Source organism: Rhagoletis pomonella, unplaced genomic scaffold, assembly GCF_013731165.1.
Source record: "Rhagoletis pomonella isolate Grant_MI unplaced genomic scaffold, Rhpom_1.0 Rhpom_scaffold_00008, whole genome shotgun sequence".
Lineage (NCBI taxonomy): Eukaryota > Metazoa > Arthropoda > Insecta > Diptera > Tephritidae > Rhagoletis > Rhagoletis pomonella.
Window position 1 is genome coordinate 45946234 of NW_023458562.1, and position 18657 is coordinate 45964890.

Sequence of the window (18657 nt, forward strand, 5' to 3'; positions counted from 1 at the left end):
CGATTGCGTTCGTGGGATAACGGCTTTTTCCTTGAACATTTTCCAAAGAGTCCTGCTTCACGTAAGCGTCTTTTTATGGTATCCACAGTTAGCGCTCTCTCATTTTCTCCGAAAACTGCAACTCGTATTTGATTCCCCGTCTTGTGGGGATCCGTTTTCGACTCGCGCACAATCAACTCGTCCTCCCGCGTAGACGTTTTTCGTGGTGGTCGTGGTCGTGGGACTTGCTTTGTAATTTTATTTTTAGTGAAATATTGTACTGCATTGAAAGCTATCCATTTTGAAATATTTAGGGCGTTTGCAATATCACTGTAAGATTTCCCACCCTGGCGCATCTGTACGATAATAGCTCTAGTTTCCTCCCAACACTATTTGCGCTTAGCCATTTTGTTTTCAACTAAAGTTCATTATAAATAAACTATTTTGGTAAAAATATAAAAAGACTTACCGTAATTCAATTAATTCGCAAAAATCTTAAGAATTTAACTCGCATTGCTAATTAAATGCACGATAGCTTTAGTCAAATTTGCATAAAAATTGCAATTTTTTCAAAATGAGTGATTTTTTTTTAATTTTTTGACAGCTAACTAAATCTAAGTATACTTTTCAAAAAGGGGATTTTAGTAAAAATTTCCAATTTGGGTGTTGAGTATTATATAGAAGAGATCATGATAAAAATATAGCAAGGTAGAACCGTTCTCTCAATTTGTCGGCCATGATTTTTTTTGAAGTTTGCCAACATTTTAAAATCATATAAAAGTGAAAATAAAAAAATGAAATTGTTTGAAAATGTTGTTGCTTGAGATTGAAAATGAAAATGTGTGTGTGAGTTTGCGAGTAAATTTAAAAATCAAATTGTTTGGAAACGTCAAGAATTTTAAAAGTGACTCTCAGCGGTTCTACCTTACTATATTTTTATCATGGAAGAGATCATGAATCTTACAGGGACATAGTTCCACGCATCTTTATCCATGGCAACACCAAAGTGATATTGTTTGCCACTTATGTTTAATTATTTAATTTTAAGACTTTTCAATTAAAATACAGTTCATTGCCTAACAAAACTCATATAAACCAAAGTTTCAATCTTTTTAAAAGGCTACAAAAAATTCAACAAATTTGCACCCAAATTTCAAATTTTTTTCTCAGAAGTGCTGGAATTTTTTTAGTGAAAATGTGTTGCATTTTTTTGTAGTCGTTTAAAAAGTATTAAAATGTGGTTATATGAGAATGTTTGTTAGAGAATGAACTGTGTTTTAATTGAAAATTCCTAAAAATAAATAAATATGAGAAGCTTTATTGTGGAAATGCGTTCCAAGGTTTCTAATTGGCTGTCGATGTGTGACCGCTATTAGAAAAGGTTTTTTTTTCCTTTGTCGAAGTGTGACCGTTATTAGAAAACGCATTTTTTGCTTTGTTTGATGTTGTGCGGATCAAGAATATCACCTTGGTCCTACCGGTTGAAAGTCCGCGGCTCTAACCACTCGTTTATGGTGGCCGCATTAAGTAATATTTAGTATAAAACTCTGCGCAAAATGTTTTGAGGTGCAAGCTATCTCCAAGAAATAAAAATATACATAACTAAATTAATCAGAGAATTGTCTCATTTTTCAATTTAAACTATTATATAAACTCATTCTGCCTTAACAAATATGCATTTATTAAATTGTGTTTAGCAGTTCATCTCTACATTTAAACAAATATCAGAATTATTTCAAATTGTAAAAAATTTTGAGTCTAAAAATGCAGCTTTCTTGCGTTTTTTACAATTAGTTATTTTGAACTGAATTCCCACAGCACAAACTAATATTTACGAACTCTACGTTTCTATGTAGCTTTTTGGATTCATTGATAGCATTTTCTTATACAAAATTTTGATCATGTGTTATAGGAAGAAAATGCGCAACACCCTCCACAAAAAAAAATTCTAAAAAATCAACGGTAATGTTTAGCGACTTGAAACTTGCACTCTATTATACTAAAATTGAATGGGCTACAAAACTGCATATCCCAACATTTTCTATATATTCTAATTAAAAATTTTGAAATTTTGATGACGATTTTTTTAAGTTTGATTAATTTTTTTGCAATTTGTGCAAGCTTTGCAGCTTTTGTTATTGTGGTTTCTGTTCTGATTGAATTATATTTTAAATGAAAATTATTAAAAATAAATAAATAAACATAATTTGCAAGCAATATCGTTTTGAATTTCGTTGCTAATTAGTTTCACGCATCTGTACATACATATTTCATAAATATCGAACCTACTATTGATTACACACGATTGATTTCGACGTGCTGAGTCTAAATTCGGAGTTATAATTGCTCTGGCGAATCCGGTTTTCTAGATATTTTAATCAAAATGTTCAAAAACCGAGGTTTTTGCGTACATTTGAGCTTATGTAGCATCGCGACTTCTTTAAAAAAAAGAAGAAAAACAAGATTTCTTATTTTGAATGTCCCGTTGAGTTTTCTCCAATATACATATATGGGTCTTCTTTTATCGTCGGGATATTGAATTTTTACCGCACTCGGCCAAGCCCGGAGTCACGCAACGACAACGTGGCGGAACTCATGCAGTGAGATATTTTTTAATTCATCGTTTTTTGCACTTTTAATTTAAATTATCTCGGATACCTGAGCCGCCAAAGCAGTTTTGACACCGGATTTGGATTCAGCACGTCGAAATGCTTTGAAAAAGTGAACTCTGGTTTCTGGTAAAATATCTTCGCTTAATTTTGTCGGCCTGTGCTATTTAGCCGCGTTTATTGAGATATCTGAGACGAAAATAGTCGAATGTTCTACAGTTCCACATGGTTCTAAAAAGTTAAATTCTATTCAAGAATACTCTTCTCAAAGGAACAAGAATAAAACTGTTTCGAAAAAATACGATTCTAACTATTTTGAAAGCGTGGTTAAAGCATACATTTTAATGGCTCTAAAAAACTCGTTCAGCGTAAGCTTTCGAGCCAACCTAATCGGGGTTGTTGCTGAAACCATCCCGGTCCGATTTTCGTATAATCCCCGCAAAGCGATGACCCAATCCGAAATGCTACGATGTAGATATATGTATGTGCTAGTATAGTCGATTTTACGAAATAGCGGATTACAATAAATTCAAGCACCTAATGTACGAGCACTAGCATCGCATATGAGTTATGCCTTTTTAATCTTAAATGATAATTAATCAACATCTATTTATCTTTGATTTCTTTTATGTTAATATATATGTACATATTAACAGCTTATGTCGCAAACACACACTTGCAAACAGCGTTATTATGATGCTAAAAATTAAAAAAAAAAATGTTATAATATGCAATTGTACAAATTACAAAATGTGTTAAAAAGAAACAAATAATGTGTGTCATTGCATACAATGGTGTGGTTTACTAAACAAACGTTTTAAGTTGCAATACAAAGACAAAAATGTAAAAAAAATAATAATTTTAAATCAGCAATGAATGCTGATGTTGCAAAATTAGACGCAACGCCGTTCTCACTAATGAACAAGCATTGCGAGAAATTTTGCATAATTTTGATTGTGAGATCCTTGGAAAGACTTCTAATATATATACTACATATATAAATATATAAATACATTAATATAGTACTACTATTTTTTTATTGCATACCATACATTTTTTAATGAGAAGCCCAGTTTCATTCAGCACTTATTTTATAAGTTTATTTAATTATTTTTATTTACGTACGTTAATTCAGTTTTTAAAAGGTCGAGTATGTATGAAAAAATGCAGACGCTAGATGTAAACGAAAGAGAAATGTTAATAACAATCAAAATATTTAGAATTCTTCTATTAAAGACTTGCCTAACGCGAGACTTTTTTAAATTGCAAATGTTTCGAATTTTATTTTTTTTATTTCTTTCGTTATACTTGTACTTTGTACGAAATTATTGCACAGAAGGAGTTATGTATATGTATCATATAAGTATATTATGTATGTATATTTTCCAATAAACATGCATAAGTAAAATATTAATAATGATTGTAATGTAATAAATATTTTGTATATATTTATTGAAATTCGAATATTTATGTTCGTTACTCTATTAATTAAAACGTAAGCTACTTTAAATATATATATATATATATATAGAAATTCACACATTCATACATGCATAAATACATACTATGTAGAGCGCGTAAAAATAAGTAAATTATGGTGATTACATACAAACATTTGGTTCCAGCGCCACCCTTCAAACATAGATACATAAAGCCATACATACCACATACCCATACATGTGTATGTATACACAAATTAATTAGTAGAACGGTGGCTAGAAAGTGTTTAAGTGAGTTCCAGCCATCATGTGAAACGACTTTGGTAGCTTTCGTCCCACGGCTCGCTTGTGGCAGTTAAGCCACAGACGGCCAGACTGACGAACGGGCGGACGGATTGGAACCTTGTTGTGAACAACAATTTTGTAAATACAAACTTACATACATACACAATATAATATCGTATAAGTCGCCTAATGCGTACACCTTAATTACATAGTACATACATATGTACATGCAACATACCATGCATCCATAAATCATACACACGCATACACCACTCGTACTGTATTTTAAACTAAAACAAGCAAACAAATAAAATGCATATAAATAAATAATGAACCGTTGATACAGAATATATAATTAAAAAAATAATAAAAACTACATACATAAATAAATACATCATTTTGCTCCTAGACGCACGTATCGCAAAATATCCAATAAATATTATATAAAAACAAATAACAGTTTAAAATGGCCTTTATGTCTCTCAAAAAACCGCAAGGAAGTGAAGGTTATTTACACAGGTAACAACTTAAGGTTAGGTGTGGTCAACGCAGTATGTATTTTGAATAAAAATAAAACTAAATCCCAAAGGCCTTTTACTGTCACGTGTGAATACTAAGATTTGTGCTAAGCGACACTTTTTCAAAATTGTCTTTTTGATGCAGAAATGCATCTGCGTGCTCTAGGAATATTTCTGCATCAAAAGGACAATTTGGAAAAAGAAATCATTTTTTCGCGTTTAGGACTCGACATGTGTTTTGGTTGAGAACCTAAATTGGCTGATCCCATGAATTGTAAAAAAAATTGAACACCCTTGTTTTCAAAAGCGCGGCAATTCCAAAACCCACAAGTTTTACGTTCACTCTAACTGTTCATATAATATTCAAAAAGATTTGACCACCATACAAAAAATCGCCAGATTATCGTACTCATAAAAATTATATTTGGTGCTTACGCATTTTGGCAAGTGCTTGGCTGGGGTTCTTGACGTTGTCACACAAATTGGGGCCCTTAAGTTTTACGCCGCTCTCGAACGGCAGCTGAGCAGTTTATTGCTGACAGAAAACGAATTTTCTGATAAACCAAGTAAGTATATCCATACATACATAGGTCTACATAAGTTCTGGTTCAACCAAATTTATATTAAATAAAAAGTAAGCATTCTACGGAAACCAGACGTCGGTGCGAACAATACCCATGTACGTACATACGTCACGTCAAGCACTGCATAAACTGAGGCAAGATCAAGAATTCCATCTCGAACGAACTCCGCAGCCGGAATAAGTTGAGACACTCAAATAGATCTTGGAAAGGACGTACTCTAGTGTGCACCATTGGACGCACAATGAACTAAACTCCAACCTTGATGCCTCCTAATCCAATATGAAGAATGCACAAAATTCAATGAGTAACCACACTTTTTATTTGCTAGAAGGTCATTCATCCATCTCTACCGGCGAGTGGAACCTTTATAGTAGATGGTCTTTCTATGGTCGGTCCAAAGAGGGAAAGATTCAGGTCTCCAGGTAATGGCGTGCATCAAAGAGAAAAACTGTGTTCTAAGAAGTTCCTCACATTCTTACGTGAAGTATCTAAGCGATTGCTAAATCTTAGCCGGGATGGTCAAAAACCCTTTCCTGGCTGCCTAATAGGGCACTGCAAGGTACCACAAATAGTTCAAAGCTGGAGTATTTTATTATTTTACAACGCTTTTATCAACTTCAATGTTGTATGTCCACCTTATACTATAAATATAGGAAAGGTATTTATGGCAAACCTAGTCTAGATATCAACCTCGTAGGTATCATCTCAAAGACATACAATTAGAAAAACTCTAGAGAAGAAGTTAAAAATATGCACTACATACGCTACAGCGGAAATGGACGACACGCAATTTCTTTAAATGAAATTAATTGCTGCTATATGTATGTATGTACATTAGACTGCATCACCAAAAAAAGTTACGATTTTTCCGCCAGGATTACAAAATCTATTATATTTTAAGACGTCCGCCAAAATATTTCGGAAAAATATTAAGATTTAAGTGAGCTGAACCGATTTGAAAATACCTCCAAAAATGGAGTTTTTTATGAATAAAAATAGTTTCTTAAAGAAATTTTTGGAAGAAGTCCCCTCAGATGACGAAACAGATTAAGCTTAAAAAATCTGCATAAAATTATTTAAAAATCTTTTCAACGGAATCGTAAGAATGAGATTTTTGATGCTGTTTTTTTACATTTTTCAAAGATTGATTTAAAAAATACTTGAATAACTGGGCCAAAACTATTCTTATTTAGACTTATGGGATCTCGATAGAAAGGTATTTTCACACTGTTTTTATTTTTTCTGTCCAAAAAAAGTCATTCGTGTCCCTTTTTTTTCAAATACCAACACATCTTAATTCAACTTTGAATGACGTTCGTTCATCCTACCTTTCTCTCATATATGTAATACTCCTATATTGGCAGTAAGAGCTAGTACCGTCCGAAAACACTACAGTACAGATATATCAATAAACACGTACGAAAGAAAAGGAACACATACGTTTATAAATAAACATGTACACAACACATATACAAAAACGGCACTCAAGTACACAATACATTGACAAAAACGGTACTAGACTGTCTCGCTTTGATTTCGGAATGCTTACACATTGAGAAGTTAGCTTACTGCCAATATAGAAGTATTACATATATGCTTTCTCTTTCATCCTTTTAATGAGTTTATTATCAAAGAAATAAAAAGGGTGAGAAAATACCTTTCCAATTACACCTCTTAAGTCTAAATCGGAAGAGCTTAGGTTCAGTTATTCAAGTTTTTCTTATAACAATCTTTGAAATAAGTTAAAAAACAGGATCAAAAATCTCATCATTACGATTCCATCAAAATTTTTTTTATATATATTCTTAAATATTTTCATGCAAATTTTTTAAGCTTAAACCGTTTTGTTATTTGAGGGGATTTTTCAAAAAAAAACTTTAAGAAACTATTTTTATTGATGAAAAACTCCATTTTTGGAGGTATTTTGAAATCGGTCCAGCTCACTTAAATCTTAATATTTTTCGGAAATATTTTGATGGAAGTCTTAAAATATAATAGATTTTATAATGGAAAATGGAAAAATAGTACCGATTTTTCTTTGTATGCAGTCTAATGTACATATGTAGGCATATACTAAATGTGAGCAAACAACATTTTGCTTGCATAGTCTTCTGTTCTCTTTTCACAGCAAGTTGAATTATTTTAGTATCTATTGCAAAATTTTATACAGACAAGACTAAAAAGTATAAAATAAATTTAAAAAAAACTTCTTAATGTACCACGCTTTTATAAATGGACTAAAATTAGAAAATGCTATTTCTCAGTCCCATAGAACTTGTTTTGATAACTTTTGATTTTAAAATTTTAGCAAAAGTCATTATAAACAATTTATGAGATTAAAAATGAAAAGCGTGGGGCGCATGTAATAGGCCTGATTTGAAATTGAAGAGTAATATATGTACATATGTATGTGGGTATATTAACAACGACCGCGTAAAATAGATCTCAAATTTGTACTTTCGCTGTAGAAATTTTAGGTCTAAGTTATGTATGTATGTAGTTTGAATATTGTCAATTAAATCTGATGCTTTATATTGCGTGCGCTCCACGTTTTTCGTTTTCAATCTCATAAATTGTTTATAATGACTTTTGCTAAAATTTCAAAATCAAAAGTTATCAAAACAAATTCTATGGGACTGAGATATATTATTATTTAACAACGCTTTTATAAACTTGCAAATTTTGTATGTCCAGACCGCTTTGAATGTTGTATGTTCAGACCATCATTTATACTAGCTGCATTTTTTTGTAAGCGAGCGACAAAAGAACGCTCAACTCGGGTAAAATTTCCTTTTAGCTACTTAAGCAACCCTGTTGGTAGCTGGCAAGAAAATGTGATTAGTTTGACGGGATTTAGATACAAAAACCAATTTAAATGAGTAATTATGCGAGGTATTTGCGTAATATATATACTCTTTTAAATATAAGTCACGTATAAAAGGAAGCAAAAATTTCCCTCTCCACTTTCCCCAGAGAACGTATATTTATAGAGAAGGACCAAGAACGAATCAGCGTGGAAACTGTCAAATGCCATCAAAAACTGGCGAAGCGCATTTTAAGAGCGGCCAGCCAGAGACAATCGAATTTTAACAGAGCCCAGCCAGAGGCAAAATAAATTTAACAGAAATTGTCTCATCAAAGCAAATGCATATTTTTCTTGTTAGAAATGAAATGCTGATGGCTTTTTACGTTTTTACAACGCTTTTATTGTTCTTTAAATTGGTTAATTATTTAAAATAAATGCATGCATAGGTCGAAATATGTAATATGTACATATTGTGTACATGTTTATGTATGCGAGAGATACAATTTTGTGAATCTAAAATGTGAAAGTTATGCAAATATGTAGTATGCAATTGGCAAATTCGTTGGTGATTTGCCGTCGGCATTTGGGTTGAAAAAATCGACTTTTACTTTTTTACCGACAGTTTTCTAGCTGCCTTAGTTTTTCCCCAAATTCACTTTAAAGATGGACACATTGACCAAAAAATTAAAATGCGCACTGTTTGGTGTCGGCATTAAAAGCGAAGCAAATCGGTTTTTATATATTTAACGATTCTAATGGTAGTTTATAGACACGATATTTTCAATGTAACAAACTGCAGTTTTCTAGCTGCCTTAGTTTTCTCACAAATCCACTTAAAAAAAAAACGTACAAATGCATTGATTGCACTGCACGTGTTAACTTCAATGTTGTTTTTGTCGAAAAGTTATTTACATTGCGAAAAACTGTGCATTATCATTTTTCACTGCTATACTCGTATTATATGTAAATAATGGGGCATATGCATAGTTAATAAAATAAAGCCGACACTAAAGTTAGTTGCAGCATTTTCACATCACTTTCAGTGGACTAGGCATCTGTGAAAAAAAGATGCAACTAACTTTCTTCTTATTTGGGACTGACAAACTTAAACTTAGAGTAGACTTTATTTCATATACGAATATGCCCCAATAGTTTTGGAGTCAAATGAAAATGCATTTCCCCATGCATACGTATGTACATACGTACTCCATTATCTGATAACGTTTTTACATGCATACATATATATGTATGTATGTGCATATTACTGCCAAAATACTACGCACATACACACAAATGTACATATTTATAACTCACGGCAGCATACATACATATGCACATAATTACACGCGTACTCAAATACAACAATAACTATTTCTTTCATAAACGCATGCGCGCATTTCTCAAGGCCAAGTAAATTCATTCATAAAAATAATCGCAGCACATCTCCCCGCAAATTCATTACCTCCAAGCGCAACTTTTTCAATCCTAAAATGAAGAAATCTCGGCCAGCCAAGTGAAAAGTGGCATCTATTTCTCTATATCCAGTAAAATAATTTATCTCGAATTTTGGAAATTTTTGGTATTTTTTGACAAAAAACTCTATTTCTATGTTCCATATCAATATTTCAATCATTAACTAGTTTTTGACATGTAATTTTAATAAACATTAAATAAAAGTGTACGTTTCTGCAGGAAAATACCTTGATTTTTTTTTTAATAAAATCAAAACTTCTAAAATCACAAACATATTTGGTTTTATCGGAAATTCACAGATGTAACGTGGCAACTTAGCTCGTTTTCACATTTTTCGGTCCGAAATTGTAAGATTTTTGTTCATGACGCGCCACGATTTTTGTACAGGTGGGTCAATGTGCCTTGAACACCATTTATATATATACAAAAAAAATTATTTTATTTATTTTTTAATATTAAAATTTTCTATACTTCAAAGCGTTTATAAAAATATATTTACATATATGCACGGACGATGTTTAATATTTTTCATCCGTAAGCAAATCTTCAGTACCATAAAAGATTCAAACATTTTCCATAGTTTTTTTGGTTTCAGCTGGTTCCAACTGCTAATGAAGCACAATTTTTATGGTTAATCTTGATGAAAGTTACATGTATCGTCGAGAACATGGTTACATGCAGAATTTTAAATTAATTAATATTATTCTCCATACAAAATTTACAAGTATTGCCCTATTAAATGCAAAGTTATGCGAAAATCTAAATATTTCGTAAACGAAGGGTTAATGGTTTCGCGCACGTGCCAATCTGGTGGCGATTCGCAGAAATTGAATAATTTGTGTGGATGGAAGCGGCGAGGGAAGACGAAAGCAGAACAATCATGTATATGTGTGTTTATATGTACATTTATAAATGCATACATACTAACATTCTCATTTGTTTGTCTTTTTGGATGCATGAAAAATTTGGTAGCAGAAATAGGTAATAAAATGAAGTTTACAAATATGTGCTTTATAAATTTAGGTTTAGTTCAACTTCGTTATTTCAATAAATATCGAAAATTTGGAAAAAAATATCAAATAGTTTCGGCCTAGTTTAGCGAGAGACCTTAAAAAATCAAAAATGATTTTTTTTTAATCCAATACCAATACAGTTTTTTACTTGAAAATATCACAAAAATTGGAAGATGTTATATAATATTCTCGATTTATTTTAACGTTATTTGTACAAATCACCGAAAAGAAATTTTTTCCCCTACAAATCTATTTACAAAAAAGGCTAACACCAAAAAAGTTTTAAAGTTGAAAATCTAACAAAATATCACAAAAATCGAAAAAATTCTATATAAACTTTTCGATTTATTTTCACGATATTTGTAGAAATAACCGGAAAAGAGGATTTTTTTTTTGTCAAAAAATGTTTTCACAAAAAACGCAAACACTTATGAGAGTTTTCTATTTGCAATCATTAAAAAAATCAACGAAAAAATTTAATTTTCTTACTAAAATAATTATTCTTACAAAAAATCGAACACTCCAAAATATCACAAAATCATCAATATTCATATTTAATTAACAGTCCAAACGCTCTCGTGAGATTTAGCTCTGTTAATATTCTTCTTTTCTGCTAAAATTTAAAAATCAAAAGTTATCAAAACAAATTCTGTGGAACTGAGAAATATTATTTTCTACTTTTTAGTCCATTTATAAAAGTGTTGTATATTAAATTTATTTTATTTTATTTTTTGTTTTAAGTTAGCACGTAGTGTTCATGTTTCACTCTTCAGATTCAAAAACGCCCTATATCCGCACATTTTCAATACATTTTGAAGTGAAGCGTTTTTTAACCGAATTCTGAGATAGGACGTTCTTCAACCAAATTCTGTGAAAGGGTGTTTTTCAATAAAATTCTGAAGTTTTTTTGAAATAGGGCGTTTTCGATCTGGCAGCCGAGATATATCGATCTTCCACTCAGCAATCGATATAATAGACTGAAATCTGATCTATGGATGAATGATCTTTTCAATTAAGTTATTTTACTATCAAAAACCTAAAATATCAAATTTCGAAAACTGGGAATTAGGCTTTGCCCCACATGCCCATTTTTGTTTAATAGGTAGGGAATTACGATATTTTTTGTGATTTCCACTAAAAAATATTTATTCTGTATAATTATTTAGAATATAGCAATCAAAGTTACATTGATTTGTATTAATTTAATTAAAAAGTAAATAATTTAAAAGTATGTAAAGTAAAATAATTTATAATTAATTTTTTCCTTAAGAATGTTTGTATGTAAATGAGAATTACCATTTGTTTAAATGCGAGTAATACATACATATGTATTGTGTTAAGTAGATGGCCTTAAGCCAAGAGCATCTTATTTGCAGTTCATTAAGATCAATCATTTCACCACTTTGTCTCTTATTTGTATATGTAGCTAAATAAATCAATGCATTTTCTACAATTCCTCATGCACGCGTACATGCTGACGTTCCTTTTCCTTAGGATACGCCCAAAAGTAGGAAGGTAAACCTTTAACATCCCGCTCTCGCTTAACAAATGCACTAAATGACGAAACGCAGTTGCCAATAAAATGATTCGACGAACCCAGAATGGCTAAGTCCAAATGTGGGACATCATTATTCAATTTATGGACGGTAACATTCATACGCGAAAGCGCTGTATTTAGTTCCGATAGCATGTGGTTAGCATCAGCCGCTACAAATATAGAACGTATTTCATTTTTGGGATTACTTTGCTTTACGCTTTTAATCAAACGTTTAATTTGTCTTATGATAAGCTCTTTAGATGGCAAGCAGAGCTCAAAATATAGCGAGCCGCGTTCATTATTATATCCTAGACATTGTGGTGAAGCGAATAGTTGTTGACTATCTCGCACATGTTCGCAGGCGCGCACCCAATCAATACCATTGCGGAGGTGTATACCGATAAAGGCACCCCGGGGTAGTTTGTTTTTGATAAATGCACGCTTCATTTCCTCATATGTATTAGACCAACGCAGGTACCGGTGTAAATCTCTATTTTCCGACTGCACGGGAAAGCTAGCGGGTGCACCGGTAAAAGGAATGACGGGCCATTCTGCAGCAGGAAATTGTTCTTGCCACTTTGAAGCCATGGTACTGTGGTGTACATCGAAATTGAGTGGGCTATAAAACTTGGAACTAACAAAAGAAATGTTGTAGGTATCCCAAAATGGCCCAAACGGATTTCCATCTTTAGCGTGGCAGTCTGCTTTGGAAGCTTTACTGGGACTCAAACTTTTTCTTTCCATATAGCAAAAGGAGATACGTTTACTGGCCGGCCAAACTGTGGGCGCCAAGTGTTGCATAAAATCAGACATTAGAATGACACGATGGAACTCTCCCAATGCCTCCACTTGAAAATATGTATCGAAAGGTACTTGTGTGGACCGTATTTCGCCTTTCCTATATTCCACCCATGGCGGTAAAATGAGTGTGCGATTAATAGCCTTTGCAAAGGCCAAAGCGCCTAGGAAATGATCGGCTTGGTTACCAAAGCGGCCTAAAACAATAAGTTTAAAGATGCAATCTCGGGAAAAATTCAATAAAGCATGTATTCATTCTTACCCATGCATGGGCAGTATGCCAAGTAGCCATTAGGGTCAACGGCACTTGCGTTGTTGCAGGAAATCAATAATCCAAATAAAACTATTTTCAGGAATACGTGCATTCCGCCGGCTTCTTTTTCAATATGGGCCAGGCGAAATTCAATTTGCCTTGAATGGGATGAGCAAAACAAAAACCAAGGCGAATTTATACAAGGTACCCTACAAGAATTGTGATGGGAACTAACAATCTCATTTATCTTACTGGCCGTCTCCATGGGATAAAATTTATTGCTGTCCAACTGTTGTTGTAGCACGATTGAGAGAATACAAAGGTTGCGCCGATGTCGGACCGCTATTCCTCTCTTAACGAATTTGACAGAATCGTTGTTTGCATGACGTCACACTGGTGCAACTTGTTTACATTTTCCTTGCGACATTTTTTCTTCTTCTTCCATTCTTGCTCACGTTTTGGCATTTCTCTCTCGCAATTGCACCAGTGTGACGTCACACAAAAGTTATTCTCAAAAATCCTCTCTGATCGGCGCAATCTTGTATTCTATCATTCTTGGGTCGCTAGATATAAATTATATCAGTGGCAATATTTGTGTGGGCTTTTTATATTTTGATATAAGCATCTGTGAGATAGCTTCTAAAACGTATTTTTGCCGGATTTAATCACTTAAAAAATTTAGAAAATAGGCTATTTACATCCAATTACATAATAACAAATATTTTAACAGAAAACAATTCAATATTTGCTTTTATATTAAAATATCAATAATGTTGCCGCCACGAAGTTTTCATGCAAATGAACTTAAACTACCGTACATAAGCGGAAGAAGTGGGAGGAGCATCTGAAGACCTGCAACTTCACCTCTGGGGTGAGTAAGCTTTGGTCAACCGTGAGGTCATTGTCCAATCCGACGAAGCACGACGACCATGCTCCGTCGGACTCGGAGCGATGGGCGAGCTATTTTAGCCGGCAGTTCATATTGCATCCTCCGGTGGACAAAGCCAAGCGTCGAGTGACCAGAAGGCTGCACAAACTGCCAACAACCTGTGCCTCCTTGCTTTCACTTGCGGTGAAGTTCAGGTGGCCATCGGGAAGGTGAAAGCCTCCAAAGCCATGGGTCCCGACGGAATATGCATGCTGATGTTGAAAAATTTGGGTCCTGCGGAGGTAGCGTACCTAACGGAGGTCCTCAATCTGTCCATGGCCACTCTCATCCCAGACATCTGGAAGGTGGGGAGAGTGGTCCCACTGCTCAAACCGGGGAAATCCGCCAACATAGGAGATTCTTATCGTCCGATAACACTCCTTTCCCCGGTAGCGAAGACACTAGAGGCCTTGCTACTCCCGTATTTCACAAACCACCTGACCCCAGCGAAGCATCAGCATGGTTTCCGTAAAGTGCACAGTATAACAACAGCACTTAACGCCATAAACACTCAGATAACTCGTGGCCTTAACCGTAAACGTCCCTGTGAGAGAACGATTCTAGTAGCGTTGGACCTGTCAAAGGCTTTTGACACTGTCAGCCATTCCACGCTACTAGAAGATATAGAGGCTTCCTCTCTCTCTCAGAGAGGCTCAAACGGTGGTCGGCAAATTATCTAAGTGGTCGACACTCGTCGGTAATGTTTAGAGACAAATCGAGCAAACTTAGGAAAAAAATGGGGGTTCCACAGGGTGGTGTCCTTTCCCCACTACTGTTTAACTTTTACATTTCAAAGCTCCCTCAACCACCAGAGGGAGTCTCGATTGTCTCTTACGCCGACGATTGCTCGATCGTGGCGACTGGGAATGGAATTGATGACCTGTGTTCGAAAGTAAACGGATATCTCTCTGAACTTTCTCGCTTCTTCACTGCAAAATGTCTAGCCCTCTCCCCTACGAAATCCTCTGCGACCCTTTTCACAACCTGGACGAAGGAGGTCAGGCTACCGCTAGGAATTCACGTCGATGACACACCAATTCCGACGGTGAATAATCCTAAAATTCTCGGAGTAACATTCGACAGCCTGCTCTCCTTCTCTGCGCACGCAACCGCTATTGTCAATAAAGTACAGAGCCGCAACAAAGTCCTCAAGTCGCTAGCCGGCAGTACTTGGGGCAAAGACAAAGAAACGTTGCTGGCAACATACAAGGCAATAGGCCGGCCGGTTTTAAACTACGCAGCACCAGTGTGGTCGCCGGGGACTAGCAGGACGCAGTGGACGAAGCTACAGACGGTACAAAATACAGCACTTAGGACAGCGACTGGATGCCTCCTGATGTCACCAGAACACCACCTCCACGACGAGGCGAAAATGCTCCCAATTAGGGAGCACAACACGATGCTCTGCAAGCAGTTTCTTGCTGGGAGCCACAGATGTGACCACCCAAATAGACAGCTGCTTGCAGAGGAGCCCTATATGAACTGACGGACGAAGTCCAGAGGTTCATTAAGCAACATCTGTACCCGTCAGCTCACAGACAGGCCCTGAACGGCATTCACAGGGACGCAGTCTCGAGTTATGTAGGCTCAAGACCAGTGAATGCCGTTCTAGGCACACAAGCACCGGACATTGACGCGACGGAGCTCCATCTGCCCCGGGGGACCAGGACAACAATAGCCCAACTTCGCTGTGGCTACTGCAGCAGGCTAAATTCCTATCTGAGTAGGTTAAATGCGGATGTGCCGAACGAATGTCCGGCATGCGGAGAGACCCCTCATGACTCGAAACATCTCTTCGCATGCCCGGAAAACCCCACAACCCTAACGGCGTCGTCCCTATGGACCGATCCCATAGAGGCTGCACGCTTCTTGGGGCTGCCGTTAGTGGAACCTGACGACAACGACTGAGATATTAGCCTATCTGGGCGGGGTTGTTGTAGCCGCTACAACAACAGCAACAACAAAGAAGATGAAGACGTTGCGCAAGCGGTCAGCTTGAAACAGTTTTCAAAGACGAATCGCTTGCTGTGATGAGTTGTTTATTTAACTGTTTGCAATTGTGAAAAAACGTGTTTTTCAAGAAATTGGCTAAATTTTTGGCAAAATGTAATCAAACGTAATAATTGGCATTCTGGTATATTCGAAAAATGTCTGTCCGTCTTGCCGTAACACATAATACAAGTGGCGAAATTCTGCAAAAGTTATCCTATACAAATTATTTCATGAATTGCTGTTTTTTCTTTATTTTCTTTTGATTTTATCTAAAAAAAAGGGTTTTATTTATAAACAAATCTTCATATCATTCATCTTCCACTATGTACACTCGCCAGCTTGCCCGCAACGCAGCAATTCGTCTTCGGCTTCGTCTTCATCTTCGTCTTCGGCTTCGCTTCCACTCTGTTTGCCACCTAAGTCGGGGGTAGACAGAAGATCACATGTACACAAATGTTTACATCAAGTTTTGCATATTGCTCTTAAAAAGTTGATAGAAGTATGTTGAAGCTGCATCCTCATAGTTAACTTTATTTTCTGTTATTTCGTAATCGTCTGGCAATCCTGTTCACTCTCTTGTCATTCATATCTGTTTTGTGGTTACATTTGTTTGTTTCGTTGAAAAATCATTGTACGGTACTTTAAATTCCTTAAATTTACTATAAAAGGCGAGGAAGCTCTTTTTAACTTCTTCTTGTGCACAGATAAGCGGATGAATAATAAATTGTATTGTTAAATCGTGACTTTGCGTGATTAATTAGTAACAAAGTACTTGATTGAGATCTCCATCACCAGTGAGTATCACATGATCAATCAAGTGACTATCACTGTTCTTGTAGGGTACTTAGCCATGAACCAAAAATACAAGATCACGCCTTCTTCTTAGTAGCCCGTTATAATCGCATTTAGGAAAAAAGTTGGGCGACTTTGACATTAGCCGTTTATTTACATTTGTTCCAAGGCGATTTGTTCGTTGCTTATAATTTGGTGGTGGCTTTTTACTGGAATTTTCTTCATTTTCGCTTGTGACAATGTGTGTGCACATAAGGTATAGAATAATTTAACACGACATGATTTATAAAAGAGTTTGTAGAATAAAAATGGTTATTCATGCGTTCAACAATTACGCGTTTTTTTTTGTTCTCTTCGTTGTTTACTTCTTACAACAAGGATGGCGTCGGGATTCCGACAGCTAGAAAATAACTTTTTTCTTTCTTTCGGGAGGGCGTGTGTCTTTCCTTCATGGTACTTAGCTATGAAGTATTGAATCTATGGCTATGAAGTGCCTTAATTGATCACATGAACGACAGACACAAGATCGCGCCTTAAGGAAAGAAAGAAAAAAGTTATTTTCTAGCTGTTGAAATCTCGACGCCATCTATGTTGTAAGAAGTAAACAACGAAGAGAACGCAAAAAACCGCGTAATTTTTGAACGCATGAATAATCATTTTTATTATACGAATTCTTCTATAAATCATGTCGTTGTGTTAAATTATTCTTTACCGTATGTGTGCACACGTTGTCACAAGCGAAAATTATGAAATTTGCAGTAAAAAAGCACCACCAAATTGTAAACAACGAACAAATGTAAATAAACGGCTAATGTCAAAGTCGCCCAACTTTTTTCCTAAATGCGATTATAACGGGCCACTAAGAAGAAGGCGTGATCTTGTATTTTTGGCTCATGAATTGATCACTTCATTTTTAATATTTAAAAATAAAATAGAAAACACAAAAGAGAATACGGTAAGATTTCTTTCAAGACTTGAAGTGTCTGAAAGAGGACTAATGATAAAATTTATATGTCATACTCATATGGAAAAAAAATCGAGATTGGCAAAAGGACAAATACTGGGTATATCGATACTGACATTAATTGCGTTCGATAACAAATTTAGCCAACACCAGCCAACAATCAAAATCAAGAGCGTAAGCGAAAATTCTCTCCCAAAGAGAAGAAAAAGCAAAAAAGTAAACGAACAGGAAATTAGCCATCACTTGCAAAAACCGGAAGAAGAAGACACACCAGCTGACTTTGTTTATAACTATGTTCCCATTGGCGTAATTTAGAGGTCAATCTTAATTTACGCATAAATTAAGTAAAAACTAAGTAATTTCCCCTCGTAAAGTCTCTCAGTAAATTAAGATGAAAGTATAGTTTATCTTAAACCAAGAACCAAATCACGAACAAATAAGTTCGGTTCTAATTTTATCGATAATAATCGAAACAAGTAATTTTTAGCAAAAAAAAAACCGACTTCAACTCTCATATAAAAAAAATATATATATATATATCTCATGATCTTAATCAGATTAGTATGGGACCACCTCTGAGACACTACCTTTCCGATGCAAAAAGAATTATCGAAATCGGTTGACGTGGTCCAAAGTTATGTGGTAACATACATAATAAAAAAAAAAAAAAAAAAAAAAAAAAAAAAA

At 34.8% G+C, this 18657-nt stretch overlaps 2 protein-coding genes across 3 annotated transcripts in view; one reads left to right on the forward strand and one right to left on the reverse strand.

Moving 5' to 3' along the window:
- LOC118744970 overlaps positions 1–18657 on the forward strand; it is an 89975-nt gene that overhangs the window by 2892 nt on the left and 68426 nt on the right. The gene's annotated exons all lie outside the window — the stretch shown is intronic.
- On the reverse strand, positions 12124–13499 carry LOC118744973 (GDP-fucose protein O-fucosyltransferase 1). The gene is made up of 2 exons (XM_036478454.1): positions 13304–13499; positions 12124–13238 (listed from the first exon to the last, which is right to left on the reverse strand). Exons 1-2 carry the CDS (start codon positions 13404–13406, stop codon positions 12154–12156), a joined length of 1188 nt encoding a protein of 395 aa, XP_036334347.1. The 5' UTR covers positions 13407–13499; the 3' UTR covers positions 12124–12153.

Excerpts from the sequence above, each read along its gene's own strand:
- LOC118744973 (XM_036478454.1), bottom strand. The coding sequence starts at position 13,406 with ATGCACGTATTCCTGAAAATAGTTTTATTTGGATTATTGATTTCCTGC. Across the intron at positions 13,239-13,303 it reads GGCATACTGCCCATGCATGG|GCCGCTTTGGTAACCAAGCC; the intron begins GTAAGAATGAAT and ends TTATTGTTTTAG.